General features: G+C 62.8%; 1 protein-coding gene across 1 annotated transcript; it reads left to right on the top strand.

The window, feature by feature from the left end:
- Positions 1-101: 101 nt before the first annotated feature.
- LOC138101847 (splicing factor 3B subunit 2-like) lies at positions 102-27,727 on the top strand (the record flags this gene model as incomplete). Its single annotated transcript, XM_068999606.1, has 18 exons — positions 102-271; positions 1,261-1,307; positions 2,068-2,133; positions 2,825-3,025; positions 4,371-4,430; positions 4,540-4,657; positions 4,767-4,849; positions 5,354-5,459; positions 8,170-8,252; positions 10,657-10,866; positions 12,716-12,853; positions 14,456-14,536; positions 16,702-16,929; positions 21,352-21,501; positions 23,863-23,952; positions 26,067-26,129; positions 26,855-26,916; positions 27,661-27,727. Coding segments are annotated over exons 1-18 (2,019 nt in total), but the record flags the coding sequence as incomplete, so codon positions are not given.

Here is a 27,727-nt window from a genome sequence, read left to right as displayed (position 1 = left end):
GGCCGCGCTGTCCCCGCCCCCTTTCTCCCCCGTGACGTCACCACGCACGGCGCGGCTCCGCGCTCTCTGATTGGCCGCGGCGGCGGCGGCGGCGGCGGGGCCAAGATGGCGGCGGAGCGCGCGGAGGCGGCGGCGGGAGCGGGCGGCGGCGCCGGGGGCGGGCCCGGGGAGCCCCTCAGGGACCCCCGCGCCGGGGAGCGCTCGCCCTACGCGGGCTGGGCCCACCCCGAGCTCCAGGCCACGCTCGCCGGCATCGGAGCCCCCGCGCAGGGTGCGGGGACCGGGGGGGGGGGGGGGAGGGGGAGGCGGCGATCCGTGAGGGGAGTGGGGGGGCGGGGGGGGGCGGGAAGGGAGAAATCTGAGGGGCGGTGGGGGAATTGGGGGGGGTCTGGGGGGTACCGGAGGGGAATTGGGGGGTCTGGGGGGCACCTGAGGGGATTTGGGGGGTTTGGGGGGCACCTGAGGGGATTTGGGGGGTTTGGGGGCACCTGAGGGGATTTGGGGGGTTTAGGGGGAACCTGAGGGGATTTGGGGGTGCTGAGGGGCACCTGAGGGGGTCAAGAGGGAGATCTGAGGGGCAGGGGGGGGGGAATTGGGGGGGTCTGGGGGGCACCTGAGGGGATTTGGGGGTGCTGAGGGGCACCTGAGGGGGTCAGGAGGGAGATCTGAGGGGCGGGGGGGAAATCGGGGGGGTTTGGGGGGAACCTGAGGGGATTTGGGGGATCTGGGGGGCTCCTGAAGGGATTTTGGGGGATCTGGGGGGCTCCTGAGGGCATTTTGGGGGTTACCTGAGGGGATTTGGGGGTGCTGGGGGCACCTGAGGGGATTTGGGAGGGAGATCTGAGGGGTGGAGGGGATTTGGGGCATTTTGGGGGTCACCTGAGGGGATTTGGGGGTGCTGGGGGCACCTGAGGGGATTTGGGGGGGATCTGGGGGGCACCTGAGAGGGTTGGGGGCCACCTGGGGGGGTTTTGGGGGTGCTGGGGGAGGTTTTGGGGAGCCCTGAGGGGGGTCAGGAGTGGCTGGGGGGTTTTGGGGGGGGGGGGTCTTAGGGGGTCCCTGGGGTTATTTGGGGGATGTTGGGGGGTCCCTGTTGGGGGGGGAGGGGATTATTGGGGGTCCTGAAGGGTCTTGGGGGGGGGCTCAGGAGAGGGAGAGGAATTTGGGGGGGGGGTCGTCCTTAGGAAGGAAAAGGGGGGGGTTGGGGGGTGTGGGGAAGAATTTGGGGGTCCTTAACCCCCCCCCCCCCGTGCCCCCCAGGGACCCGTGAGGAGCTGCTGGAGCGGCTCCAGGCCTACACCCTGCAGGTGAGACCCCCAAATTGGGGGGAGCCCCCTCCCCAAATTCCCCCCAACCCCAAATCTTTGTGTCCCCTTTTGGAGGGGGTTGGGCACGACTCATTTTGGGGGGGTTTCAGGTGATTTGGGGGGGTTTAATTCCAATTTAACTCCAATTCTCACCCTGCAGGTGAGACCCCCAAATTGGGGGAGCCCCCTCCCCAAATTCCCCCCAACCCCAAATCTTTGTAGCCCCTTTTTGGGGGGGGTTGGGCACGACTCATTTTTGGGAGTTTTCAGGTGATTTTGGGGGGTTTCAGGTGGTTTTGGGGGGATTTGGTTCCAATTTAATTGCAATTTTCCCCCCACACGTGAGACCCCCAAATTGGGGGAGCCCCCTCCCCAAATTCCCCCCAACCCCAAATCTTTGTGTTCCCTTTTGGGGGGGGGGACACAACTCTTTTTTGGGGGGGTTTCAGGTGATTTTGGGGGGGTTTAATTCCAATTTAACTCCAGTTCTCACCCCGCAGGTGAGACCCCCAAATTGGGGGGAACCCCCTCCCCAATTTCCCCCCCTCCCCCAAATCTTTCTGTCCCCTTTTTTGGGGGGGGGTTGGACACGATTCATTTTTGGGGGGTTTCAGGTGATTTTGGGCAGTTTTAATTGCAATTTTGGGGGGGCTGAGGGGGGTCTTGCTGCCCCCCCACTTTTTTGTGGGGGGGTCCCCGTGTCCCATCCGAGCAGGGGGGGCTCACGGGGAGCCCCTCCCCAAATTTGTGCCCCCCCCAGACCGGGATCGTGCTGAGCCGCCCCACCCTGCGCCCTGAGGAGGGGGACAAGGCCCCGCCCCCCCAGGTGGGATTTTGGGGGGGTCTGGGGGGGTTTTGGGGTGGGGGGAGGGGGGCTAAGACCCTCAAGGTTCGTAATTTGGGGAGGGGGTGGAGTGGAAGGGGGAGGGGTAAGGTTCATCTCAGAGCTGTGAATTTTGGGGGGGGGTTAATGAAGGGTTAATGAGGGGTTAACAAAGGGTTAATGAGAGGTTAATGAGGGGTTAATGAGGAGTTGAGACCCCTCCCCCACCGCTCAGTTTGGGGGTGGGGAGGGGGGGATTAAACCCCCCCCCAAGAGCACCCAATTTTGGGGTGGGGGATGTGAAATTTGGGGGATGTGAAATTTTGGGGTGGGGGATTTAAAATTTTGGGGTGGGGATGTGAAATTTTGGGGATGTGAAATTTTATGGTGGGGGATGTGGAATTTTGGGGTGGGGATGTGAAATTTTGGGTTTGGGGATGTGATGTTTTGGGTTTGGGGATGTGAAATTTTGGGGATGTGAAATTTTGGGGTGGGGGGGAGGGCTAGGGATTTAAGACCCCCCCAAACCACTCAATTTTGGGGTGAGGGGGGTGCGACTTTGAGGGGGGGGGGGGTGTCAGGGATTTGTGACCCCCGCCCCCCAAACCACTCAATTTTGGGGGGGGAGGGGGTTTAAATTATGGGGGGGGAGGGTTCACGGGGGGCACCCGCTGACCCCAAGCCCCCTCCCCAGTTGCCCCCAGCGCTGCCCCTGCAGCACCCCCTGGTGCCCCCCCCTCCCCCACCGGGGCTGGGGCTGAATTTCGGGCTGGGGGGGCCCGTGGGGGGGGTCTCGGTGCCCCCCCCGCCCCCCCCCGCGGGGCTGTCGGATGAGGAGCGGCTGACGCTGGCCCAGCAGCAAGCGGCGCTGCTGCTGCAGGAGGAGCGGGCACAGGTCCGGGGGGGGCATTTTGGGGGGTGGGGGGCACGGGGTGGGCACAGGGGGCTCAGGGGAGTGGGGTTTGGGGGGGTTTTGGGGGGGTTTCAGGGGTTTTGGAGAGGTTTTGGGGGTTTTGGGGGGGTTTGGGGGGCGCTGCTGCTGAAGGAGGAGCGAGCACAGGTCCGGGGGGGGCATTTTGGGGGGGTGGGGGGCACCCTTGGGTGGGTGGAGGGCACCGGGAGCTCGGGGGAGTGGGGTTTGGGGGGGTTTTGGGGGGGTTTCAGGGGTTTTGGGGAGGTTTTGGGGGGGTTTGAGGGGTTAAAGCGGCCCTGCTGCTGCAGGAGGAGCGGGCACAGGTCCGGGGGGGGCATTTTGGGTGGGGGGGGGGCACGGGGTGGGCACAGGGGGCTCGGGGGAGTGGGGTTTGGGGGGATTTTGGGGGGAGGTTTCATGGGTTTGAGGGGTTTTTGGGGGGGTTTGAGGGGTTTTTGGGGGGGTTTTGGGGGGTGCTGCTGCTGCAGGAGGAGCGGGCACAGGTCCGGGGGGGGCATTTTGGGGGGTGGGGGGCACGGGGTGGGCACAGGGGGCTTGGAGGAGTGGGGTTTGGGGGGATTTTGGGGGGAGGTTTCATGGGTTTGAGGGGTTTTTGGGGGGGTTTCAGGGATTTGGGGGGGTTTTGGGGGCCCTGCTGCTGCAGGAGGAGGGGGCACAGGTCCGGGGGGGGCATTTTGGGGGGTGGGGGGCACCCTTGGGTGGGTGGGGGGCACAAGGGGCTCGGGGGAGTGGGGTTTGGGGGGGTTTGGGGGGGATTTTGGGGAGGTTTTGGGGGTTTTGGGGGGGTTTGGGGGGCGCTGCTGCTGCAGGAGGAGCGGGCACAGATCTGGGGGGGGCATTTTGGGGGGTGGGGGGCACCCTTGGGTGGGTGGAGGGCACAGGGAGCTCGGGGGGGTCGAGTTTGGGGGGGGTTTGGGGGGATTTCAGGGATTTTGGGGGCTTAAAGCGGCGCTGCTGCTGCAGGAGGAGCGGGCACAGGTCCGGGGGGGGCATTTTGGGTGGGTGGGGGGCACAGGGTGGGCACAGGGAGGGCTCAGGGGGTTGGGCTTTGGGGGCATTTTTGGGGGGGTTTCAGGCATTTGGGGGGGCATTTTGGGGGGAGTTCAGGGGGTCTGGGGGACGTTGGAGGAGTTTGGGCCACCCAAAGCAGAGCGGGGGCACCCACGGGTGGGGGTGACCTGAGGGGTGATTTTTGGGGGGGGGGGTGGGTGGGGGGCGGTTTTGGGGGGTATTGAGGCATTGGGGGGGGGGAGGGGGGCACCCATGGGTGCTGGGGGGGGATCCTAAATGTGCCCACCCCCCCCAGGGCCAGCACCCGTTCGGGGACAAAGCCAAGGAGCAGGAGCTGCTGGAGCAGCAGAAGCGGGTGAGGGGGGGGCACCCCAGGGTGGGGGGGCACCCCAGGGTGGGCGGGGGTCGAGCTTAGGACCCCCCCTGACCCCCCCCCCGTGCCCCTCCCCCCCCCCCCCCCCCAGGCCGCGGTGCTGCTGGAGCAGGAGCGGCAGCAGGAGATGGCCAAGCTGACCCCCCCGGCCCCCCGCGCCCCCCCCGAGGGGGCTCCCATGGGTGCCAGGACCCCCCTGGCCCCCCGAGGTGAGGGGGGGGGGGGGTGGTGCCCTTTGTCCTTTTGTCCCTTTGTTCGCCCCTCCCCCACTCTCTGACGTCATTTCTGTTCTTTCCCCCCCTCCCCTCCCCCCCCCAGGCAGCCCCATGGGAGCCCCCCTGCCCATGGGAGCCCCCCGGCCCCGCGGGCCCCCCCCGCCCCCCGGCGAGGAGAGCAGAGAGGTGGGGCTGGGGGCTCTGGGGGGGTGGGGGAGGGGGGGCTGGGGGGTCTGGGGGCTCTGGGGGGGTGGGGGAGGGGGGCCTGGGGGTCTGGGGAGGTGGGGGAGGGGGCTCTGTGGGGCTGGGGGCTCTGGGGGGCTGGGGGCTCTGGGGGGGTTTGGGGTTTTTTTGTTGGGAGTGTTTGTGGGTCTGGGGTCTTTCTGTGGGGGTTGGGGGTCTCTGTGGGTCTGGGGTCTCTGTGGGGATCTCTCTGGGGGGGTTGGGGAGTCTCTGGGTCTGGCATTTCTGGGTCTGGGGTCCCTCTGTGGGTCTGGGGTCTCTCTGTGCCTTGGGACTCCCTTTGCTCTTGGGGGGGTCCTGGGGCTCTCCCCAATTTGGGGGGGAGGTTCCTGGAGGTCTCCCCGATTTGGGGGGGGGTTCCCGGGGGTCTCCCCAATTTGGAGGGGGTTCCCGGGGGGTCTCCCCGATTTGGGGGGGGTCCCGCTGACCCCCTCCCCGCACCCCCAGGCCGAGGAGCCCGGGCTGGGCCCCAAGATCCCGCAGGCGCTGGAGAAGATCCTGCAGCTGAAGGAGAGCCGGCAGGAGGAGCTGGTCAGCGTGCCCGGGCTGCCCGGTGAGCCCTGCACCGCCGGCCCTGGCACCCGGTGGCACCCGGTGGCACCCGGTGGCACCCATGTCACCCTGTGTCACCTCTATGTCACCCGGTGTCAGTCAGTGCCACCCCGGTGTCAGCCCTGTGTCACCCAGTGTCAGCTGGTGTCACCCCAGTGTCAGCCAGTGTCACCCCGGTGTCAGGCAGTGCCGCCCCAGTGTCACCCCGGTGTCACCCAATGTTACCCCGGTGTCATCCTTGTGTCGCCTCTCCATCGCCCAGTGTCACCCAGTGTCACCCCTGTGTCACCCGGTATCACCTCTGTGTGAGCCAGTGTCACCCCAGTGTCACCCTGTGTCACCCCTGTGTGAGCCAGTGCCAGCCAATGTCACCCCATGCCACCCAGTGTCACCCCAGTGTCACCCCAGTGTCACCCCTGTGTCACCTGGTGTTACCCAGTGTCACCCCAGTGTGAGCCAGTGTCAGCCAATGTCACCCCATGTCACCCAGTGTCACCCCTGTGTCACCCGGTGTCACCCTGTGTCACCCCTGTGTGAGCCAGTGTCACCCCAGTGTCACCCTGTGTCACCCAGTGTCACCCTGTGTCACCCCTGTGTGAGCCAGTGTCACCCCAGTGTCACCCTGTGTCACCCCGTGTCACCCAGTGTCACCCTGTGTCACCCGGTGTCACCCTGTGTCACCCCTGTGTGAGCCAGTGTCACCCCAGTGTCACCCCAGTGTCAGCCCTGTGTCACCCCTGTGTGAGCCAGTGTCAGCCAATGTCACCCCATGCCACCCAGTGGCACCCCAGTGGCACCCCTGTGTCACCTGGTGTTACCCAGTGTCACCCCGGTGTGAGGCAGTGTCACCCTGTGTCACCCAGTGTCACCCATGTGGCACCCAGTGTCACCCCAGTGTCAGCTGGTGTTACCCCGGTGTGAGCCAGTGTCACCCCGTGTCAGCTGGTGTCACCCCAGTGTCACCCAATGTTAACCTGTGTCGCCCCTGTGTCACCCAGTGTCACCCCAGTGTCGCCCCTGTGTCACCCAGTGTCAGCCTGTGTCACCCAGTGTCAGCCTGTGTCACCTGGTGTCAGCCAGTGTCACCCCAGTGTCACCCCGGTGTCACCCCTGTTTCACCCAATGTTAACCTGTGTCACCCCTGTCTCACCCAGTGTCACCCATGTGTCACCCATTGTCACCCGGTGTCACCCCTGTTTTATCTGGTGTCACCCGGTGTCAGCCAATGTCACCCTGTGTCACCGCGGTGTCACCCCTGTGTCACCCCTGTGTGAGCCAGTGTCAGCCAATGTCACCCCATGTCACCCAGTGTCACCTGGTGTCACCCCTGTGTGAGCCAGTGTCAGCCAATGTCACCCCATGTCACCCAGTGTCACCCTGGTGTCACCCCTGTGTCACCTGGTGTTACCCAGTGTCACCCCAGTGTGAGCCAGTGTCACCCCTGTGTCACCCAGTGTCACCCAATGTTACCCTGTGTCACCCCTGTGTGAGCCAGTGTCAGCCAATGTCACCCTGTGTCACCCCTGTGTCACCTGGTGTTACCCAGTGTCACCCCAGTGTGAGCCAGTGTCACCCAATGTTACCGTGTGTCACCCCGTGTCACCCATGTGGCACCCAGTGTCACCCCTGTGTCACCCCGGTGTCACCCAGTGTCACCCAGTGTCAGCCCTGTGTCACTCCTGTGTCACCCATGTCACCCTGGTGTCACCCTGTGTCAGCCCTGTGTCACCCTTGTGTCACCCTGTGTCAGCCCTGTGTCACCCAGTGTCACCCCTGTGTCACCCGGTGTCAGCCAGTGTCACCCTGGTGTCAGCCCTGTGTCACCCTGGTGTCACCCCGGTGTCAGCCTGTGTCACCCGGTGTCACCCGGTGTCACCCAGTGTTACCTGGTGTCACCCTGTGTCACCCATGTGTCAGCCCTGTGTCACCCAGTGTCACCCTGGTATCAGCCCTGTGTCACCCCTGTGTGAGCTAATGTCACCCGGTGTCAGCCAGTGCCACCCATGTCACCCCTGTGTCACCCCTGTGTCACCCCTGTGTCACGCAGTGTCACCCAGTGTCACCCTGTGTCACCCAGTGTCACTCCTGTGTCACCCCTGTGTGAGCCAGTGTCACCCCTGTGTCACCTCTGTGTCACCCAGTGTCACCCTGGTGTGAGCCAGTGTCACTAGTGTCCAGTGTCACCCGGTGTCACCCTGTGTCACCCAGTGTCACCCTGTGTCACCCCAATGTTACGCTGGTGTCACCCCTTCATCACCCCGGTGTCACCCCACTGTCACCCATGTGCCAGCCACTGTCACCCACTGCCGCCCCAGTGTCACCCGGTGTCACCCTGTGTCACCCTGTGTCACCCAATGTTATGCTGGTGTCACCCCTCCATCGCCCTGTGTCACCCCGGTGTCACCCATGTGGCACCCACTGTCACCCACTGCCGCCCCAGTGTCACTCGGTGTCACCCTGTGTCACCCAGTGTCACCCTGTGTCACCCAATGTTACGCTGGTGTCACCCCTCCATCGCCCCAGTGTCACCCGGTGTCACCCATGTGGCACCCACTGTCACCCACTGCCGCCCCAGTGTCACCCAGTGTCACTCCGGCGTCACCCGGTGTCACTCCTGTGTCAGCTGGTGTCACCCTGTGCCACCCCATGTCACCCCTGTGACACCCAAAGGGTGGGGCCACCCCTGACCCCCCCACCCCGTGTCCCCGCAGCCGAGGACGAGATGGAGACGGAGCTCCGGGCGTCGGCGTCGGCCTCGGAGGCCGAGGAGGACCCGGGGGCGTCCAAGAAGGAGGTGACCGAGGGCACCCTGGGGTGGGGGGAGGGGGGGGACGGGACGGGGCCCCCCACCCGAATCGGCACCGGGGGGGCCCCAGGGTACCCGGAATTCCGGGGGTGGGGGTTGGGTCCTTTCGGAGTCACCTGTGGTGGTGTGGGGTCACCTTTGGGCCCTCTCTGGGTGCTCGGGGTGGGGGTGGGTGGGTCATCCTGGGGTCACCCTGGGGTCACCTGTGTCACCCTGTGTCACCCTGGGGTCACCCTGGGGTCACCTGTGTCACCTTGGGGCCACCCTCGGGTTACCCTGGGTTACCCTGGGGTCACCTGGGTCACCCTGAGGTCACCCTTGGGTCACCCTGGGGTCACCTGTGTCACCTTGGGGTCATTTGGGTCACCCTGGGGTTACTCTGGGGCCACCCTCGGGTCACCCTGGGGCCACCTGGGTCACCCTGGGTCACCCTGAGGTCAGTTTTGTCACCCTGGGGTCACCTGCATCACCCTGGGGTCACCCTGGGGCCACCCTGTGTCACCCTGGGGCCACCCTTGGGTCACCCTGTGTCACCCTGTGTCACCCTGGGGTCACCTGCATCACCCTGGGGTCATTTGGGTCACCCTGGGGTCACCCTTGGGTCACCCTGGGGTCACCTGGGTCACCTTGGGGTCACTTCTGTCACCCTGGGGCCACCCTGTGTCACCCTGGGGCCACCCTTGGGTCACCCTGTGTCACCCTGGGGCCACCCTTGGGTCATCTGGGTCACCCTTGGGTCACCCTGGGTCACCCTGAGGTCACCCTGGGGTTACCCTGGGGTCACCTGGGTCACCTTGGGGTTACCCTGAGGTTACCTGGGTCACCTTGGGGTCAGTTTTGTCACCCTGGGGTCACCCTGAGGTCACCCTGGGGTCACCTTGGGGTCACCCTGAGGTCACCCTGAGGTCACCTGTGTCACCCTGGGTCACCCTTGGGTCACCCTGGGGCCACCCTGGGGCCACCCTGGGGTCACCCTGGGGTCACCCTGTGTCACCCTGGGGTCACCTTGTGTCACCTTGGGGTCACTTCTGTCACCCTTGGCTCACCTGGGTCACCCTTGGGTCACCCTGGGGTCACCCTTTGTCCCCTCCTTTGTTGTCCCACTGGGAGAACACCTGGGGTCCTCCCGGTGTCCCCCCCTCCCAGTCCCTCCCAGTCCCTCCCAATCCCCTCCTAGTGCCCTCCCAGTCCCTCCTAGGTCCCTCCCAGTCCCTCCCAGTCCCTCCCAATCCCTCCCAGTCCCCTCCCAATCCCCCCCAGTCCCTCCCAATCCCCTCCCAGTCCCCCCCCAGTCCCTCCCAGTCCCTCCCAATCCCTCCCAGTCCCCTCCCAGTCCTTCCCAATCCCCTCCCAGTGCCTCCTAGTTCCCTCTTGGTCCCTCCCATTGCCTCCCAGTCCCTCCCAGTGTCTCCCAATCCCCTCCTAGGTCCTCCCTATCCCCTGTCAGTCCCTCCCAGTCCCTCCCAGTCCCTCCCAATCCCCTCCCAGTCTCTCCCAATCCCCTCCCAGTCCCCCCCCAGTCCCTCCCAGTCCCTCCCAGTCCCTCCCAATCCCTCCCAATCCCCTCCCAGTCCTTCCCAATCCCCTCCCAGTGCCTCCTAGTTCCCCCTTGGTCCCTCCCATTGCCTCCCAGTCCCTCCCAGTGTCTCCCAATCCCCTCCTAGGTCCTCCCTATCCCCTGTCAGTCCCTCCCAGTCCCTCCCAGTCCCTCCCAATCCCCTCCCAGTCTCTCCCAATCCCCTCCCAGTCCCCCCCCAGTTCCTCCCAGTCCCTCCCAGTCCCTCCCAATCCCTCCCAATCCCCTCCCAGTCCTTCCCAATCCCCTCCCAGTGCCTCCTAGTTCCCTCTTGGTCCCTCCCATTGCCTCCCAGTCCCTCCCAGTGTCTCCCAATCCCCTCCTAGGTCCTCCCTATCCCCTGTCAGTCCCTCCCAGTCCCTCCCAGTCCCTCCCAATCCCCTCCCAGTCCCTCCCAATCCCCTCCCAGTCCCTCCCAATCCCCTCCCAGTCCCCCCCCAGTCCCTCCCAGTCCCTCCCAGTCCCTCCCAATCCCTCCCAGTCCCCTCCCAGTCCTTCCCAATCCCCTCCCAGTGCCTCCTAGTTCTCTCTTGGTCCCTCCCATTGCCTCCCAGTCCCTCCCAGTGTCTCCCAATCCCCTCCTAGGTCCTCCCTATCCCTTGTCAGTCCCTCCCAGTCTCCTCCCAGTCCCTCCCAGTCCCTCCCAATCCCCTCCCAGTCCCTCCCAATCCCCTCCCAGTCCCTCCCAGTCTCTCCCAATCCCCTCCCAGTCCCTCCCAATCCCCTCCCAGTCCCTCCTAGTCCCTCACCATCCCCTCCCAATCCCCCCCCCAGTCCCTCCCAGTCCCTCACCATCCCTCCCCTTCCCCCTCCCAGCGCAACTGGAAGCGCCGGAACCGCAAGAAGAAGAAGAAGCGGGGGAGGGGCGTGGCCCGGGAGGGGTCCCCAAGCCCCACCCCCACCCGGGGGGACCCCGAGGTGCCCCCCGGGGCCGCCCCCGACGTGGAGATCGAGTACGTGAGCGAGGAGCCCGAGATCCACGACCCCAACTTCGTCTTCTTCAAGAGGATCTTCGAGGCCTTCAGGGTGCGCTCCGGGGGCACCCTTGGGTGCTGGGGGGGGGCTTTGGGGGGGCTTCGGGGTGCTGGGGTCACTCCTGGGGGCGCCTTTGGGGTGCTGAGGTGACTCCTGGGGGCACCCTTGGGTGCTGGGGGGGGCTTTGGGGGGGCTTCGGGGTGCTGGGGTCACTCCTGGGGGTACCCTTGGGTGCTGGGGTGACTCCTGGGGGCGCCTTTGGGGTGCTGGGGTGACTCCTGGGGGCACCCTTGGGTGCTGGGGGGGGCTTTGGGGGCTCTTCGGGGTGCTGGGGTGACTCCTGGGGGTACCCTTGGGTGCTGGGGGGGGGCTTTGGGGGGGCTTCGGGGTGCTGGGGTCACTCCTGGGGGTGCCTTTGGGGTGCTGGGGTGACTCCTGGGGGCACCCTTGGGTGCTGGGGGGGGCTTTGGGGGGGCTTCGGGGTGCTGGGGTGACTCCTGGGGGCACCCTTGGGTGCTGGGGGGGGGCTTTGGGGGGGCTTCGGGGTGCTGGGGTCACTCCTGGGGGCACCTTTGGGTGCTGGGGTGACTCCTGGGGGTACCTTTGGGTGCTGGGGGGGCTTTGGGGGAGCTTTGGGGGGACTTCGGGGTGCTGGGGTCACTCCTGGGGGTACCTTTGGGGTGCTGAGGGGGCTTTGAGGGGCCTTTGGGGTGCTGGGGTGACTCCTGGGGGCACCCTTGGGTGCTGGGGGGGGGCTTTGGGGGCTCTTTGGGGTGCTGGGGTCACTCCTGGGGGCACCCTTGGGTGCTGGGGTGACTCCTGTGGGCACCTTTGGGTGCTGGGGGGGCTTTGAAGGGGACTTTGGGGGGGCTTTGGGGTGCTGGGGTGACTCCTGGGGGCACCTTTGGGGTGCTGGGGGGGGCTTTGGGGGGGGGCTTCGGGGTGCTGGGGTTACTCCTGGGGGCACCCTTGGGTGCTGGGGGGGGCTTTGGGGGGGCTTTGGGGTGCTGGGGTCACTCCTGGGGGCACCTTTGGGGTGCTGGGGGGAGCTTTGGGGGGACTTCGGGGTGCTGGGGTCACTCCTGGGGGCACCCTTGGGTGCTGGGGTGACTCCTGCAGGCACCTTTGGGTGCTGGGGGGGCTTTGAGGGGGACTTTGGGGGGGCTTTGGGGTGCTGGGGTCACTCCTGGGGGCACCTTTGGGTGCTGGGGGGGCTTCGGGGTGCTGGGGTGACTCCTGGGGGCACCCTTGGGTGCTGGGGGGGGCTTTGTGGGGGCTTTGGGGGGGCTTTGGGGTGCTGGGGTCACTCCTGGGGGCACCTTTGGGGTGCTGGGGGGGCTTTGGGGGGGCTTTGGGGTGCTGGGGTCACTCCTGGGGGCACCTTTGGGTGCTGGGGGGGGGCTTTGGGGGGGCTTTGGGGTGCTGGGGTCACTCCTGGGGGCACCTTTGGGTGCTGGGGTGACTCCTGGGGGCACCCTTGGGTGCTGGGGGGTCAGTGCTGGGTGCTGTGGTCACTCCTGGGTGCCGGGGGGTCACTCCTGGGTGCTGCGGTCACTCCTGGGTGCTGGGGGGTCACCCCTGGGTGCTGGGGGTCACTCCTGGGTGCTGCGGGGTCACCCCTGGGTGCTGGGGGGTCACCCCTGGGTGCTGGGGGGTCACTCCTGGGTGCTGCGGTCACTCCTGGGTGCCGGGGGTCACCCCTGGGTGCTGGGGGGGTCACCCCTGAGTGTTGGGGTCACCTCTGGGGGTCACTCCTGGGTGCCGGGGGGTCACTCCTGGGTGCTGGGGGGTCACCCCTGCGTGCCGAGGGGTCACTTGTGGGTGCTGGGGGGTCACTCCTGGGTGCTGGGGGTCACCCCTGGGTGCCCGCTGTGCCCTGAGCACCCTTGGGTGCCCGCAGCTGACCGATGAGGTGAAGAAGGACAAGGAGAAGGAGCCGGAGCGGGCGGAGCGGGCGGAGAGCGCCGGGGCACCCCGGAAAAAGGGCCCCGAGGATGGCACCAGGGGCAGCGACGGCGACAGCTCCGAGGACGAGCAGGTGGCACTGGGGGCACTGGGAGGGACTGGGAGGGACTGGGGGCACTGGGGGGCACCGTGGGCAGTGACAGGGACAGTTCTAAGGATGAGCAGGTGGCACTGGGGGCACTGGGAGGGACTAGGAAGAACTGGGGGGCACCAGGGGCAGCGACGGGGACAGCTCCGAGGACGAGCAGGTGGCACTGGGGGCACTGGGAGGGCCTGGGGGGGACTGGGGGCACTGGAGGGACTGGGGGCACTGGGGGGCACCAGGGGCAGCGACGGGGACAGTTCCGAGGACGAGCAGGTGGCACTGGGGGCACTGGGAGGGACTGGGAGGGACTGGGGGCACTGGGGGGCACCGTGGGCAGTGACAGGGACAGTTCTAAGGATGAGCAGGTGGCACTGGGAGGGACTGGGAGGGACTGGGGACACTGGGGGGACTGGGAGGGACTGGGGGCACTGGGGGGACTGGAGGGCACCAGGGGCAGCGACGGGGACAGCTCTGAGGATGAGCAGGTGGCACTGGGGGCACTGGGAGGGACTGGGGACACTGGGAGGCACCAGGGGCAGCGACGGGGACAGCTCCGAGGACGAGCAGGTGGCACTGGGAGGGACTGGGAGGGACTGGGGGCACTGGGAGGCACCAGGGGCAGTGATGGGGACAGCTCCGAGGACGAGCAGGTGGCACTGGGGGCACTGGGAGGGACTGGGAGCACTGTGGGTGACACTGGGGGAGCCAAGGGGACACTGGGGGTGCCAGGGTGACACTGGGGGTGACTGGGGGCACTGGAGGGACACTGGGGGTGACACTGGGGGTGACACTGGGGGCACTGGGAGGACACCGGGGTTGCCAGGGGGACACTGGGGGTGACACCAGAGGTGCTAGGGGTATACTGGGGGTGAGACTGGGGGCACTGGGGCGGCACCAGGGATGCCAGGGGGACACTGGGGGTGACACTGGGGGTACTGGGGGTGACACTGAGGGTGCCAGGGGTACACTGGGGGTGACACTGGGGGTGCCAAGGGGACACTGGGGGTGCCAAGGGGACACTGGGGGTGAGACTGGGGGCACTGGGGGGGCACCAGGGATGCCAGGGGGACACTGGGGGTGACACTGGGGGTGACTGGGGGCACTGGGGGTGACACTGGGGGTGCCAGGGGGACACTGGGGGTGACTGGGGGCACTGGAGGGACACTGGGGGCAACACTGGGGGTGCCAGGGGGACACTGGGAGTGCCAAGGGGACACTGGGGGTGAGACTGGGGGCACTGGGGGGGCACCAGGGATGCCAGGGGGACACTGGGGGTGACACTGGGGGGGCACTAGGGATGCCAGGGGGACACTGGGGGTGACACTGGGGGTGCCAGGGGGACACTGGGGGTGACACTGGGGGCACTGGGGGGGCACCAGGGATGCCAGGGGGACACTGGGGGTGACACCGACGGGGACAAGGGGTGGCAGCTGGAGCTGGTACCGAGCTGGGGACAACCCGGGGGCGTTGGGGGGGCACTGAGAGGGGGGTGACAGGTGACACGGGGAGGGCACAGGGATGGGGCCAGCGGGCGGTGCCAGCGGGTGCCACCCTGGCCGCGCCTCCCGGTGCCACCGGTGCCATCCCCAGGAGAAGAAGCAGGAGGTGCCCAAGCTGTCCAAGAAGAAGCTGCGGCGCATGAACAGGTTCACGGTGGCCGAGCTGAAGCAGGTGAGCCTTGGGGACGCGGCCCTGTGCCCTCCCCGGTGGGCACGGGTGGCACCTGGAGCTGGGAGGTGACACCTCCTGTGCCCTGGGAGCCCTGGTGGGGACGCCAGAGCCACCCTGGGGTCATTTCGGGGGTGCTGGTGCCATCCTGGGGTCAGTTTGGGGGTGCTGGTGCCATCCTGAGGTCACTTTGGGGTCACCAGAGCCACCCTGGGGTCACTTTGGGGACACTGGAGGCACTGAGGGGTCATTTTGGGGCTGCCACAGCCACCCTGAGGTCATTGTGGGGATGCTGGTGCCACCCTGGGGTCACTTCGGGGGTGCTGGTGCCATCCTGAGGTCACTTTGGGGCCACCAAAGCCACCCTGAGGTCAGTTTGGGGCCACCAGAGCCACCCTGGGGTCACTTTGGGGACACCAGAGCCACTTTGGGGTCACCAGAGCCACCCTGGGCTCACTTTGGGGCTGCCAAAGCCACCCTGGGGTTACTTTGGGGACACTGGTGCCACCCTGGGGTCACTTTGGGGACACTGGGGGCACCCTGGGGTCACTTTGGGGCTGCCAAAGCCACCCTGGGGTCACTTTGGGGACACTGGAGGCACCCTGGGGTCACTTTGGGGCCACCAGAGCCACCCTGAGGTCACTTTGGGGCCACCTGAACCACTCTGGGGTCATTTTGGGGACACTGGAGGCACCCTGGGGTCACTTTGGGGCCACCAAAGGCACCCTGAGGTCACTTTGGGGCTGCCAGAGCCACCCTGGGGTCACTTTGGGGTCCCCCAGCACCACCCTGGGGCTCTCCTGCTCTGAGTCCCCTGTGTCCCCCGATGTCCCCACAGCTGGTGGCACATCTGGCCATGGTGGAGATGCCCCAGTGACCATCCAGGGGTCACTTAGGGTTCCCCAGCACCACCCTGGTGTCCCCTGGTGCCCACCCGGGGTCACCTTGATGTCCCGAGCACCACCCTGGGGCTCTTCCCCTTGTTGTCCCCCGATGTCCCCATGCTGTCCCCACAGCTGGTGGCACATCTGGGCATGGTGGAGATGCCCCATGTGACCAGCCAGGGATCACCTCGATGTCCCTGGACCCACCCTGGTGTCCCCTGATGCCCACCCAGGGTCACTTAGGGTTCCCCAGCACCACCCTGGTGTCCCCTGATGCCCACCCGGGGTCACCTCGATGTCCCTGGCACCACCCTGGGGCTCTCCTGCTCTGAGTCCCCGTTGTGGCCCCGATGTCCCCACAGCTGGTGGCACATCTGGGCATGGTGGAGATGCCCCATGTGACCAGCCAGGGATCACCTCGATGTCCCTGGACCCACCCTGGTGTCCCCTGATGCCCACCCAGGGTCACCTCGATGTCCCTGGACCCATCCTGGTGTCCCCTGATGCCCACCCAGGGTCACTTGGGGTCCCCCAGCACCACCCTGGTGTCCTCTGATGCCCACCCAGGGTCACCTCGATGTCCCTGGCACCACCCTGGGGCTCTTCCCCTTGTTGTCCCCCGATGTCCCCATGCTGTCCCCACAGCTGGTGGCACATCTGGCCATGGTGGAGGTGCCCCATGTGACCATTGAGGGGTCACTTAGGGTCCCTCAGCACCACCCTGGTGTCCCCTGGTGCCCACCCAGGGTCACTTGGGATCCCCCAGCACCACCCTGGGGCTCTCCTGCTCTGAGTCCCCGTTGTGGCCCCGATGTCCCCGCAGTTGGTGGCCCAGCCGGACGTGGTGGAGATGCCCCATGTGACCATTGAGGGGTCACTTAGGGTTCCCCAGCATCACCCTGGTGTCCCCTGATGCCCACCCAGGGTCACTTGGGGTCCCCCAGCACCACCCTGGTGTCCCCTGGTGCCCACCCAGGGTCACTTGGGGTCCCCCAGCACCACCCTGGTGTCCTCTGATGCCCACCCAGGGTCACCTCGATGTCCCCAGCACCACCCTGGGGCTCTTCCCCTTGTTGTCCCCCGATGTCCCCATGCTGTCCCCACAGCTGGTGGCACATCTGGCCATGGTGGAGATGCCCCATGTGACCATTGAGGGGTCACTTAGGGTTCCCCAGCACCACCCTGGTGTCCCCTGATGCCCACCCAGGGTCACCTCGATGTCCCTGGCACCACCCTGGGGCTCTCCTGCTCTGAGTCCCCGTTGTGGCCCCGATGTCCCCGCAGTTGGTGGCCCGGCCGGACGTGGTGGAGATGCACGACGTGACGGCGCAGGACCCCAAGCTGCTGGTGCACCTGAAGGCCACGAGGAACTCGGTGCCGGTGCCGCGGCACTGGTGCTTCAAGAGGAAATACCTGCAGGGCAAGAGGGGCATCGAGAAGCCGCCCTTCGAGCTGCCCGAGTTCATCAAACGCACGGGCATCCAGGAGATGCGTGAGGCCCTGCAGGAGAAGGTGGGGACACCCTGGGGACAGTTTGGGGCACCTTGGGGGCAGTTTGGGACACCCTGGGGACAGTTTGGGGCACCTCAGGGGCAGTTTGGGGCACCTTGGGGGCAGTTTGGGGCACCTCAGGGGCAGTTTGGGGCATCCTGGGGACAGTTTGGGGCATCTCGGGGGCAGTTTGGGGCGTCTTGAGGGCAGTTTGGGGCACCTCGGGGGCAGTTTGGGGCACCTCAGGGACAGTTTGGGGCACCTTGGGGACAGTTTGGGGCACCTCGGGGACAGTTTGGGGCACCTCAGGGGCAGTTTGGGGCACCCTGGGGACAGTTTGGGGCATCTCGGGGGCAGTTTGGGGCACCTTGGGGGCAGTTTGGGGCACCCTGGGGACAGTTTGGGGCACCTCAGGGATAGGTGGGGACACCTCGGGGGCAGTTTGGGGCACCTTGGGGGCAGTTTGGGGCACCTCGGGGGCAGTTTGGGGCACCCTGGGGACAGTTTGGGGCACCCTGGGGACAGTTTGGGACACCTCAGGGATAGTTTGGGGCACCTCAGGGGCAGTTTGGGACACCCTGGGGACAGTTTGGGGCACCTCGGGGGCAGTTTGGGGCACCTCGGGGGCAGTTTGGGGCACCCTGGGGACAGTTTGGGGCATCTCGGGGGCAGTTTGGGACACCTCAGGGATAGTTTGGGGCACCCTGGGGCAGTTTGGGGACAGTCTGGGGCACCTCAGGGACAGTTTGGGGCACCTTGGGGAGAGTTTGGGGCACCTTGGGGCAGTTTGGGGCACCTTGGGGACAGTTTGAGGACAGTCTGGGGCACCTCGGGGGCAGTTTGGGGCATCTTGAGGGCAGTTTGGGGCACCTCGGGGACAGTTTGGGGCACCTTGGGGACAGTTTGGGGCACCTCAGGGGCAGTTTGGGGCACCTCGGGGACAGTTTGGGGCACCCTGGGGACAGTTTGGGGCACCTCAGGGATAGGTGGGGACACCTCGGGGGCAGTTTGGGGCACCTTGGGGGCAGTTTGGGGCACCCTGGGGGCAGTTTGGGCACCTCAGGGGCAGTTTGGGGCACCTTGGGGACAGTTTGGGGCACCTCGGGGGCAGTTTGGGGCACCTCAGGGACAGTTTGGGGCACCCTGGGGCAGTTTGGGGACAGTTTGGGGCACCTCGGGGGCAGTTTGGGGCACCTTGGGGACAGTTTGGGGCACCTCAGGGATAGTTTGGGACACCTTGGGGACAGTTTGGGACACTTTGGGGACAGTTTGGGGCACCCTGGGGCAGTTTGGGGACAGTTTGGGGCACCTCAGGGGCAGTTTGGGGCACCTCGGGGACAGTTTGGGGCACCTCGGGGACAGTTTGGGGCACCCTGGGGCAGTTTGGGGACAGTTTGGGGCACTCTGGGGACAGTTTGGGGCATCTTGGGGACAGTTTGGGGCACCTCAGGGACAGTTTGGGACACCTCAGGGACAGTTTGGGGCACCTTGGGGACAGTTTGGGACACTTTGGGGACAGTTTGGGGCATCTCGGGGGCAGTTTGGGGCACCTTGGGGGCAGTTTGGGGCACCCTGGGGACAGTTTGGGGCACCTCAGGGACAGTTTGGGACACCTTGGGAGCAGTTTGGGGCACCTCAGGGATAGTTTGGGGCACCCTGGGGCAGTTTGGGGACAGTTTGGGGCACCTCAGGGACAGTTTGGGACACCTTGGGGACAGTTTGGGGCACCTCAGGGGCAGTTTGGGGCACCCTGGGGACAGTTTGGGGCACCCTGGGGACAGTTTGGGGCACCTCAGGGGCAGTTTGGGGCACCTCAGGGATAGTTTGGGGCACCCTGGGGCAGTTTGGGGACAGTTTGGGGCACCTTGGGGGCAGTTTGGGGCACCCTGGGGACAGTTTGGGACACCTCAGGGATAGTTTGGGGCACCTCAGGGGCAGTTTGGGGCACCTTGGGGGCAGTTTGGGGCACCCTGGGGACAGTTTGGGGCACCTTGGGGACAGTTTGGGGCACCCTGGGGACAGTTTGGGGCACCTCAGGGGCAGTTTGGGGCACCTCGGGGACAGTTTGGGGCACCTTGGGGACAGTTGTGAGGGGCACAGAGGGGTGGGAGAGGAGCAGGGAAGGGGTTTGGGGAGGTTGTGGCATCCAGGAGATGCTCAAGGTCCTGCAGGAGAAGGTGGGGACACCCTGGGGACACCTCAGGGACACCTTGGGGACACCCTGGGGACACCCTGGGGACACCTCAGGGACAGTCCTGGTTGGACTTTGGGACTTTTAGGACGTCCTGGTTGGATTTTGGGAGGTGTGGGGACATCCTGGTTGAGTTTTGAGGACATCCCGGTTGGATTCTGGGGACACCCTGGTTGGATTTGGAGACTTTAAGAACATCCTGCTTGGATTTTGGGGACTTTAGGGACACCCTGGTTGGATTTTGGGGACATCCTGATTGGGTTTTGGGGACTTTGGGGACATCTTGGTTGGATTTTGGGAGGTGTGGGGAGATCCTGCTTGGATTTGGGGACTTTAAGAACATCCTGGTTGGATTTTGGGGACTTTGAGGACATCCTGGTTGGATTTTGGGAGGTGTGAGGAGACCCTGGTTGGATTTTGGGGACACCTTGGTTGGATTTTGGGGACTTTAAGAACATCCCGGTGGGATTTTGGGTGATGTGAGGAGACCCTGGTTGAACTTTGGGGATTTTGGAGACATCCTGGTTGGATTTTGGGGACACCCTGGTTGGATTTTGGGGACTTTGAGGACATCCCGTTTGGATTTTGGGAGGTGTGAGGAGACCCTGGTTGGATTTTGGGTGGTGTGAGGAGACCCTGGTTGAACTTTGGGGATTTTGGAGACATCCTGGTTGGATTTTGGGTGGTGTGGGTTGATCCTGGTTGGATTTTGGGGACTTTGAGGACATCCCGGTTGGATTTTGGGAGGTGTGAGGAGACCCTGGTTGGATTTGGGGTGATGTGAGGAGACCCTGGTTGGATTTTGGGGACTTTGAGGACATCCTGCTTGGATTTGGAGACTTTAAGAACATCCTGGTTGGATTTTGGGAGATGTGAGGAGACCCTGGTTGAACTTTGGGGGATTTTGGAGACCTCCTGGTTGGATTTTGGGTGGTGTGGGTTGATCCTGGTTGGATTTTGGGGACTTTGAGAACATCCCGGTTGGATTTTGCGTGATGTGAGGAGACCCTGGTTGGATTTTGGAGACACCTTGGTTGGATTTTGGGGACTTTAAGAACGTCCCGGTTGGATTTTGGGTGATGTGAGGAGACCCTGGTTGGATTTTGGGTGGTGTGGCTTGATCTTGGTTGAACTTTGGGGATTTTGGAGACATCCTGGTTGGATTTTGGGGACTTTAAGAACATCCTGGTTGGATTTTGGGAGGTGTGAGGAGACCCTGGTTGAACTTTGGGGATTTTGGAGAGATCCTGGTTGGATTTTGGGTGGTGTGGGTTGATCCTGGTTGGATTTTGGGGACTTTGAGGACATCCTGGTTGGATTTTGGGTGATGTGAGGAGACATCCGGGTTGGATTTTGGGGACACCTTGGTTGGATTTTGGGGACTTTAAGAACATCCCGGTGGGATTTTGGGTGATGTGAGGAGACCCTGGTTGGATTTTGGGTGGTGTGGCTTGATCTTGGTTGAACTTTGGGGATTTTGGAGACATCCTGGTTGGATTTTGGGGACTTTAAGAACATCCTGGTTGGATTTTGGGTGGTGTGAGGAGATCCTGGTTGGATTTTGGGGACTTTGAGGACACCCTGGTTGGATTTGGAGACTTTAAGAACATCCTGGTTGGATTTTGGGAGGTGTGAGGAGACCCTGGTTGAACTTTGGGGATTTTGGAGAGATCCTGGTTGGATTTTGGGTGGTGTGGGTTGATCCTGGTTGGATTTTGGGGACTTTGAGGACATCCTGGTTGGATTTTGGGTGATGTGAGGAGACATCCGGGTTGGATTTTGGGGACACCTTGGTTGGATTTTGGGGACTTTAAGAACATCCCGGTGGGATTTTGGGTGATGTGAGGAGACCCTGGTTGGATTTTGGGTGGTGTGGGTTGATCTTGGTTGAACTTTGGGGATTTTGGAGACATCCTGGTTGGATTTTGGGGACTTTAAAAACATCCCAGTTGGATTTTGGGTGATGTGAGGAGACCCTGGTTGAACTTTGGGGATTTTGGAGACATCCTGGTTGGATTTTGGGAGGTGTGGGTTGATCCTGGTTGGATTTTGGGGACTTTAAGAACATCCTGGTTGGATTTTGGGGACTTTAAGAACATCCCGGTTGGATTTTGGGTGATGCGAGGACACCCTGATTGGGAACTTTGGGGCGATTTTGGGGGTCACCCCGCTTGGATCTGGACCTTTGAGGCTCCTTGGGGCCATCCCCGAGGCCCCGGGCCCGTCCCCGACGTCGCTCTCGGCGTCCCCAGGAGGAGCAGAAGACGATGAAGTCCAAGATGCGCGAGAAGGTGCGGCCCAAGATGGGCAAGATCGACATCGACTACCAGAAGCTCCACGACGCCTTCTTCAAGTGGCAGACCAAGCCCAAGCTGACCATCCATGGAGACCTCTACTACGAGGTGGGGACACTTGGGGGGGACACTTGGGGGGTTTGGGGTCATCCTGGGGGAGGATTTGGGGGTTTGGGGTCATCTAGGTTGGGTTTTTGGGGGTTTGGGGTCATCCTGGGGGAGGATTCGGGGCTTTGGGGACATCTAGGTTGGAGTTTTGGGGGTTTGGAGATGTCTTGGTTGGAGATTTGGGGGGTTTTGGGACATCCAGGTTGGATTTTTGGGGGTTTGGGGTCATCCGGGAAGAGGATTCAGGGCTTTGGGGTCATCCAGGTTGGATTTTTGGGGGGTTTGGAGATGTCCTGGTTGGAGATTTGGGGGGTTTTGGGACATCCAGGTTGGATTTTTGGGGCTTTGGGGTCATCCTGGGGGAGGGTTCGGGGGTTTGGGGACATCCTGGTTGGAGTTTTGGGGGTTTGGAGATGTCTTGGTTGGAGATTTGGGGGGTTTGGGGTCATCCTGGGGGAGGATTTGGGGCTTTGGGGACATCTAGGTTGGAGTTTTGGGGGTTTGGAGATGTCTTGGTTGGAGATTTGGGGGGTTTTGGGACATCCAGGTTGGATTTTTGGGGGTTTGGGGTCATCCTGGGGGAGGATTTGGGGCTTCGGGGACATCCAGGTTGGAGTTTTGGGGGTTTGGAGATGTCTTGGTTGGAGATTTGGGGCTTTGGGGTCATCTAGGTTGGATTTTTGGGGGGTTTGGGGTCATCTAGGTTGGATTTTTGGGGCTTTGGGGTCGTCCTGGAAGAGGATTCAGGGCTTTGGGGTCATCCAGGTTGGATTTTTGGGGGGTTTGGAGATGTCTTGGTTGGAGATTTGGGGCTTTGGGGTCATCCAGGTTGGATTTTTGGGGCTTTGGGGTCATCCTGGGGGAGGATTTGGGAGTTTGGGGTCATCTAGGTTGGAGTTTTGGGGGGTTGGAGATGTCTTGGTTGGAGATTTGGGGCTTTGGGGTCATCCTGGGGGAGGGTTCGGGGGTTTGGGGACATCCAGGTTGGAGTTTTGGGGGTTTGGAGATGTCTTGGTTGGAGATTTGGGGGGTTTGGGGTCATCCTGGGGGAGGATTTGGGAGTTTGGGGACATCCTGGTTGGAGTTTTGGGGATTTGGAGATGTCTTGGTTGGAGATTTGGGGGCTTTGGGGTCATCCAGGTTGGATTTTTGGGGCTTTGGGGTCATCCTGGAAGAGGATTCAGGGCTTTGGGGTCATCCAGGTTGGATTTTTGGGGGGTTTGGAGATGTTCTGGTTGGAGATTTGGGGGGTTTGGGGTCATCCAGGTTGGATTTTTGGGGCTTTGGGGTCATCCTGGGGGAGGATTCGGGGCTTTGGGGTCATCTAGGTTGGAGTTTTGGGGGGTTTGGAGGTGTTCTGGTTGGAGATTTGGGGGGTTTGGGGTCATCCAGGTTGGATTTTTGGGGGTTTGGGGTCATCCTGGAAGAGGATTCAGGGCTTTGGGGTCATCCAGGTTGGATTTTTGGGGGGTTTAGAGGTGTCTTGGTTGGAGATTTGGGGGTTTGGGGACATCTTGGAGGGACTTGGGGAGGTTTGGAGATGTCCTGGGGGCAGATTTGGGGGGCTTGGGGTCATCCTGGGGGAGGATTTGGGGGTTTGGGGACATCTAGGTTGGAGTTTTGGGGGTTTGGAGATGTCTTGGTTGGAGATTTGGGGGGTTTGGGGTCATCCTGGGGGAGGATTCGGGAGTTTGGGGTCATCCAGGTTGGACTTCTGGGGGTTTGGGGTCATCCTGGGGGAGGATTTGGGAGTTTGGGGTCATCCAGGTTGGAGTTTTGGGGGTTTGGAGATGTCTTGGTTGGAGATTTGGGGGTTTTGGACACATTTGAGGCCTTTGGGGTCATCCTGGGGGAGGATTTGGGAGTTTGGGGACATCCAGGTTGGATTTTTGGGGGTTTGGGGTCATCCTGGGGGAGGATTTGGGAGTTTGGGGACATCCAGGTTGGAGTTTTGGGGGGTTTGGAGATGTCTTGGTTGGAGATTTGGGGCTTTGGGGTCATCTAGGTTGGATTTTTGGGGGGTTTGGGGTCATCTAGGTTGGATTTTTGGGGCTTTGGGGTCGTCCTGGAAGAGGATTCAGGGCTTTGGGGTCATCCAGGTTGGATTTTTGGGGGGTTTGGAGATGTCTTGGTTGGATTTTTGGGGGTTTGGGGTCATCCTGGGGGAGGATTTGGGGGTTTTGGGACATCCTGGGGGAACTTTTGGGGCTTTTGTGGTTGGATTTTTGGGACTTTTGGGGACATCCTGGGGGAACTTTTGGGGTTGGATTTTTGGGGCTTTTAGGAACAACCTGGGGGAACTTTTGGGGTTTTTTGGGGCCTTTTGGGGACATCACCCCCCCCTGTCCCCGCTGTCCCCAGGGGAAGGAGTTCGAGACGCGGCTCAAGGAGAAGAAGCCGGGCGACCTCTCGGACGAGCTGCGCATCGCGCTGGGGATGCCCGTGGGGCCGGTGCGGGGCACCCCAAAGCCACCCCAAATCCTAAATCCCCCAAAATCCATCCTAAACCCACCCCAAAGCCACCCCAAATCCATCCCAAATCCATCCCAAAGCCACCCCAAATCCTAAATCCCCCAAAATCCATCCTAAACCCACTCCAAAGCCACCCAAAATCCATCCCAAAGTCACCCCAAACCCACCTAAAATCCATCCCAAAGCCATCCCAAATCCATCCTAAACCCACCCCAAAGCCACCCCAAATCCATCCCAAATCCACCCCAAATCCATCCCAAAGTCACCCCAAACCCACCTAAAATCCATCCCAAAGCCATCCCAAAGCCATCCTAAACTCACCCCAAATCCATCCCAAATCCATCCCAAAGCCACCCCAAATCCATCCCAAAGCCACGGCAAACCAACCCCAAATCCTAAATCCCCCAAAATCCATCTTAAACTCACCCCCAAGCCACCCAAAATCCATCCCAAAGTCACCCCAAATCCATCCCAAATCCACCCCAAAGCCACCCCAAATCCATCCCAAACCCACCCCAAATCCGTCCCAAAGCCAGGGCAAACCAACCCCAACTCCTAAATCCCCCAAAATCCATCCTAAGCTCACCCCAAAGCCACCCCAAATCCACCCCAAATCCATCCCAAATCCATCCCAAATCCATCCCAAAGCCACCCCAAATCCATCCCAAATCCACCCCAAATCCTAAATTCCCCAAAATCCATCTTAAACTCACCCCAAAGCCACCCAAAATCCATCCCAAAGTCACCCCAAAATCCATCCCAAAGCCACCCCAAATCCATCCCAAAGTCACCCCAAATCCTAAATGCCCCAAAATCCATCCCAAAGTCACCCCAAATCCATCCCAAAGTCACCCCAAATCCACCCCAAATCCATCCCAAATCCACCCCAAATCCTAAATCCCCCAAAATCCATCTTAAACTCACCCCAAAGCCACCCAAAATCCATCCCAAAGTCACCCCAAATCCATCCCAAATCCATCCCAAAGCCATCCTAAACTCACCCCAAATCCACCCCAAATCCACCCCAAATCCACCCCAAATCCATCCCAAATCCACTCCAAATCCACCCCAAATCCATCCCAAATCCACTCCAAATCCACCCCAAAGCCACCACAAGTCCATCCCAAATCCATCCCAAAGCCACCCCAAAGTCACCCCAAATCCATCCCAAATCCATCCCAAAGTCACTCCAAACCCACCCCAAATCCATCCCAAAGCCATCCCAAAGCCATCCAAAACTCACCCCAAATCCACCCCAAATCCATCCCAAGTCCATCCCAAATCCACCCCAAAGCCACCCCACATCCATCCCAAAGTCACCCCAAGTCCACCCCAAATCCATCCCAAACCCACCCCAAATCCTAAATCCCCCAAAATCCATCCTAAACTCACCCCAAATCCACCCCAAATCCACCCGAAATCCATCTTAATCCCCCCAAAATCCACCGCAAAGCCACCCCAAATCCACCCCAAACCCACCCTAAAACCCCCCGAAATCCACCCCAAATCCATCCCAAACACCCCAAAACCCACCCGAATTCCTCCCTAAATCAACCCCAAATCCACCCCAAATCCACTCCCACCCCCCAAAATCCACCCCAAACCCACCCCAAACCACCCCAAATCAACCCCAAGCCCCCCAAAATCCACCCCAAATCCCACCCCCAACCTCCCAAATCCACCCCAAATCCACTCCCACCCCCCAAAATCCACCCCAAACCCATCCCAAATCCCTCAAAATCCATCCCAAACCCACCCCAAATCCACCCCAAACCCCCCCAATCCACCCCAAATCCACTCCCACCCCCCAAAATCCATCCCAAACCCCCCAAACCCACCCCAAACCTCCCAAAACCCACCCCAAATCCCCCAAATCCACCCCAAACCCCCCAAAACCCACCCCAAACCCATCCCCCACCCCCCTCCCGGAATGTTCCATTCCCTGACCGTGGGGGGGGAGGGAAGGGTCCCCTTTAATTTTGGGCTCCCCCAACCTGTGCCGTTCCTTTTGGGGGGGGGCTGGGGAGGTTTTGGGGTGCTGAAAGGGGGGGAGGGGGCACCCTTGGGTGCTGACCCCCCCCTGCCCCTCCCAGAACGCCCACAAGGTGCCCCCCCCGTGGCTGATCGCCATGCAGCGCTACGGGCCCCCCCCTTGTACCCCCCGAAACTCACCCCAAATCCACCCCAAACCCCCCAAAAACCACCCCAATTCCTCCCTAAATCCACCCCGAATCCACCCTAAAACCCCCCGAAATCCACCCCAAATCCATCCCAAACACCCCAAAACCCACCCGAATTCCTCCCTAAATCAACCCCAAATCCACCCCAAATCCACTCCCACCCCCTAAAATCCATCCCAAACCCACCCCAAACCACCCCAAATCAACCCCAAGCCCCCCAAAATCCACCCCAAATCCCACCCCCAACCTCCCAAATCCACCCCAAATCCACTCCCACCCCCCAAAATCCACCCCAAACCCATCCCAAATCCCTCAAAATCCATCCCAAACCCACCCCAACCCCCCAAAACCCACCCCAAACCCACCCCAAATCCACCCCAAACCCCCCCAAATCCACCCCAAACCACCCCAAATCCACTCCCACCCCCCAAAATCCATCCTAAACCCCCCAAATCCACCCCAAACCCACCCCAACCCCACCCCAAACCCCTCAAAACCCACCCCAAACCCATCCCCCACCCCCCTCCCGGAATGTTCCATTCCCTGACCAGGGGGGGGGTGGGGAGGGAAGGGCCCCCTTTAATTTTGGGCTCCCCCAACCTGTGCCGTTCCTTTTGGGGGGGGGCTGGGGAGGTTTTGGGGTGCTGAAAGGGGGGGGAGGGGGCACCCCTGGGTGCTGACCCCCCCCGTGCCCCCCCCAGAACGCCCACAAGGTGCCCCCCCCGTGGCTGATCGCCATGCAGCGCTACGGGCCCCCCCCCTCGTACCCCCCGAAACTCACCCCAAATCCACCCCAAACCCTCCAAAAACCACCCCAATTCCTCCCTAAATCCACCCCGAATCCACCCTAAAACCCCCCGAAATCCACCCCAAATCCATCCCAAACACCCCAAAACCCACCCGAATTCCTCCCTAAATCAACCCCAAATCCACCCCAAATCCTCTCCCACCCCCTAAAATCCATCCCAAACCCACCCCAAACCACCCCAAATCAACCCCAAGCCCCCCAAAATCCACCCCAAATCCCACCCCCAACCTCCCAAATCCACCCCAAATCCACTCCCACCCCCCAAAATCCACCCCAAACCCATCCCAAATCCCTCAAAATCCATCCCAAACCCACCCCAAATCCACCCCAAACCCCCCCAATCCACCCCAAATCCACTCCCACCCCCCAAAATCCATCCCAAACCCCCCAAACCCACCCCAAACCTCCCAAAACCCACCCCAACCCCCCCCAAATCCACCCCAAACCCCCCCAAACCCACCCCAAACCCATCCCCCACCCCCCTCCCGGAATGTTCCATTCCCTGACCCGGGGGGGGGGTGGGGAAGGGCCCCCTTTAATTTTGGGCTCCCCCAACCTGTGCCGTTCCTTTTGGGGGGGGGCTGGGGAGGTTTTGGGGTGCTGAAAGGGGGGGGAGGGGGCACCCCTGGGTGCTGACCCCCCCCGTGCCCCCCCCAGAACGCCCACAAGGTGCCCCCCCCGTGGCTGATCGCCATGCAGCGCTACGGGCCCCCCCCCCTCGTACCCCAACCTCAAAATCCCGGGGCTCAACTCCCCCATCCCCGAG

The sequence above is a fragment of the Aphelocoma coerulescens genome, unplaced genomic scaffold (assembly GCF_041296385.1).
Source record: "Aphelocoma coerulescens isolate FSJ_1873_10779 unplaced genomic scaffold, UR_Acoe_1.0 HiC_scaffold_549, whole genome shotgun sequence".
In the NCBI taxonomy this organism is placed as follows: Eukaryota; Metazoa; Chordata; class Aves; order Passeriformes; family Corvidae; genus Aphelocoma; species Aphelocoma coerulescens.
Note: the sequence above shows the minus strand (reverse complement) of the source record. Positions and strands in the feature narration are given on the sequence as shown.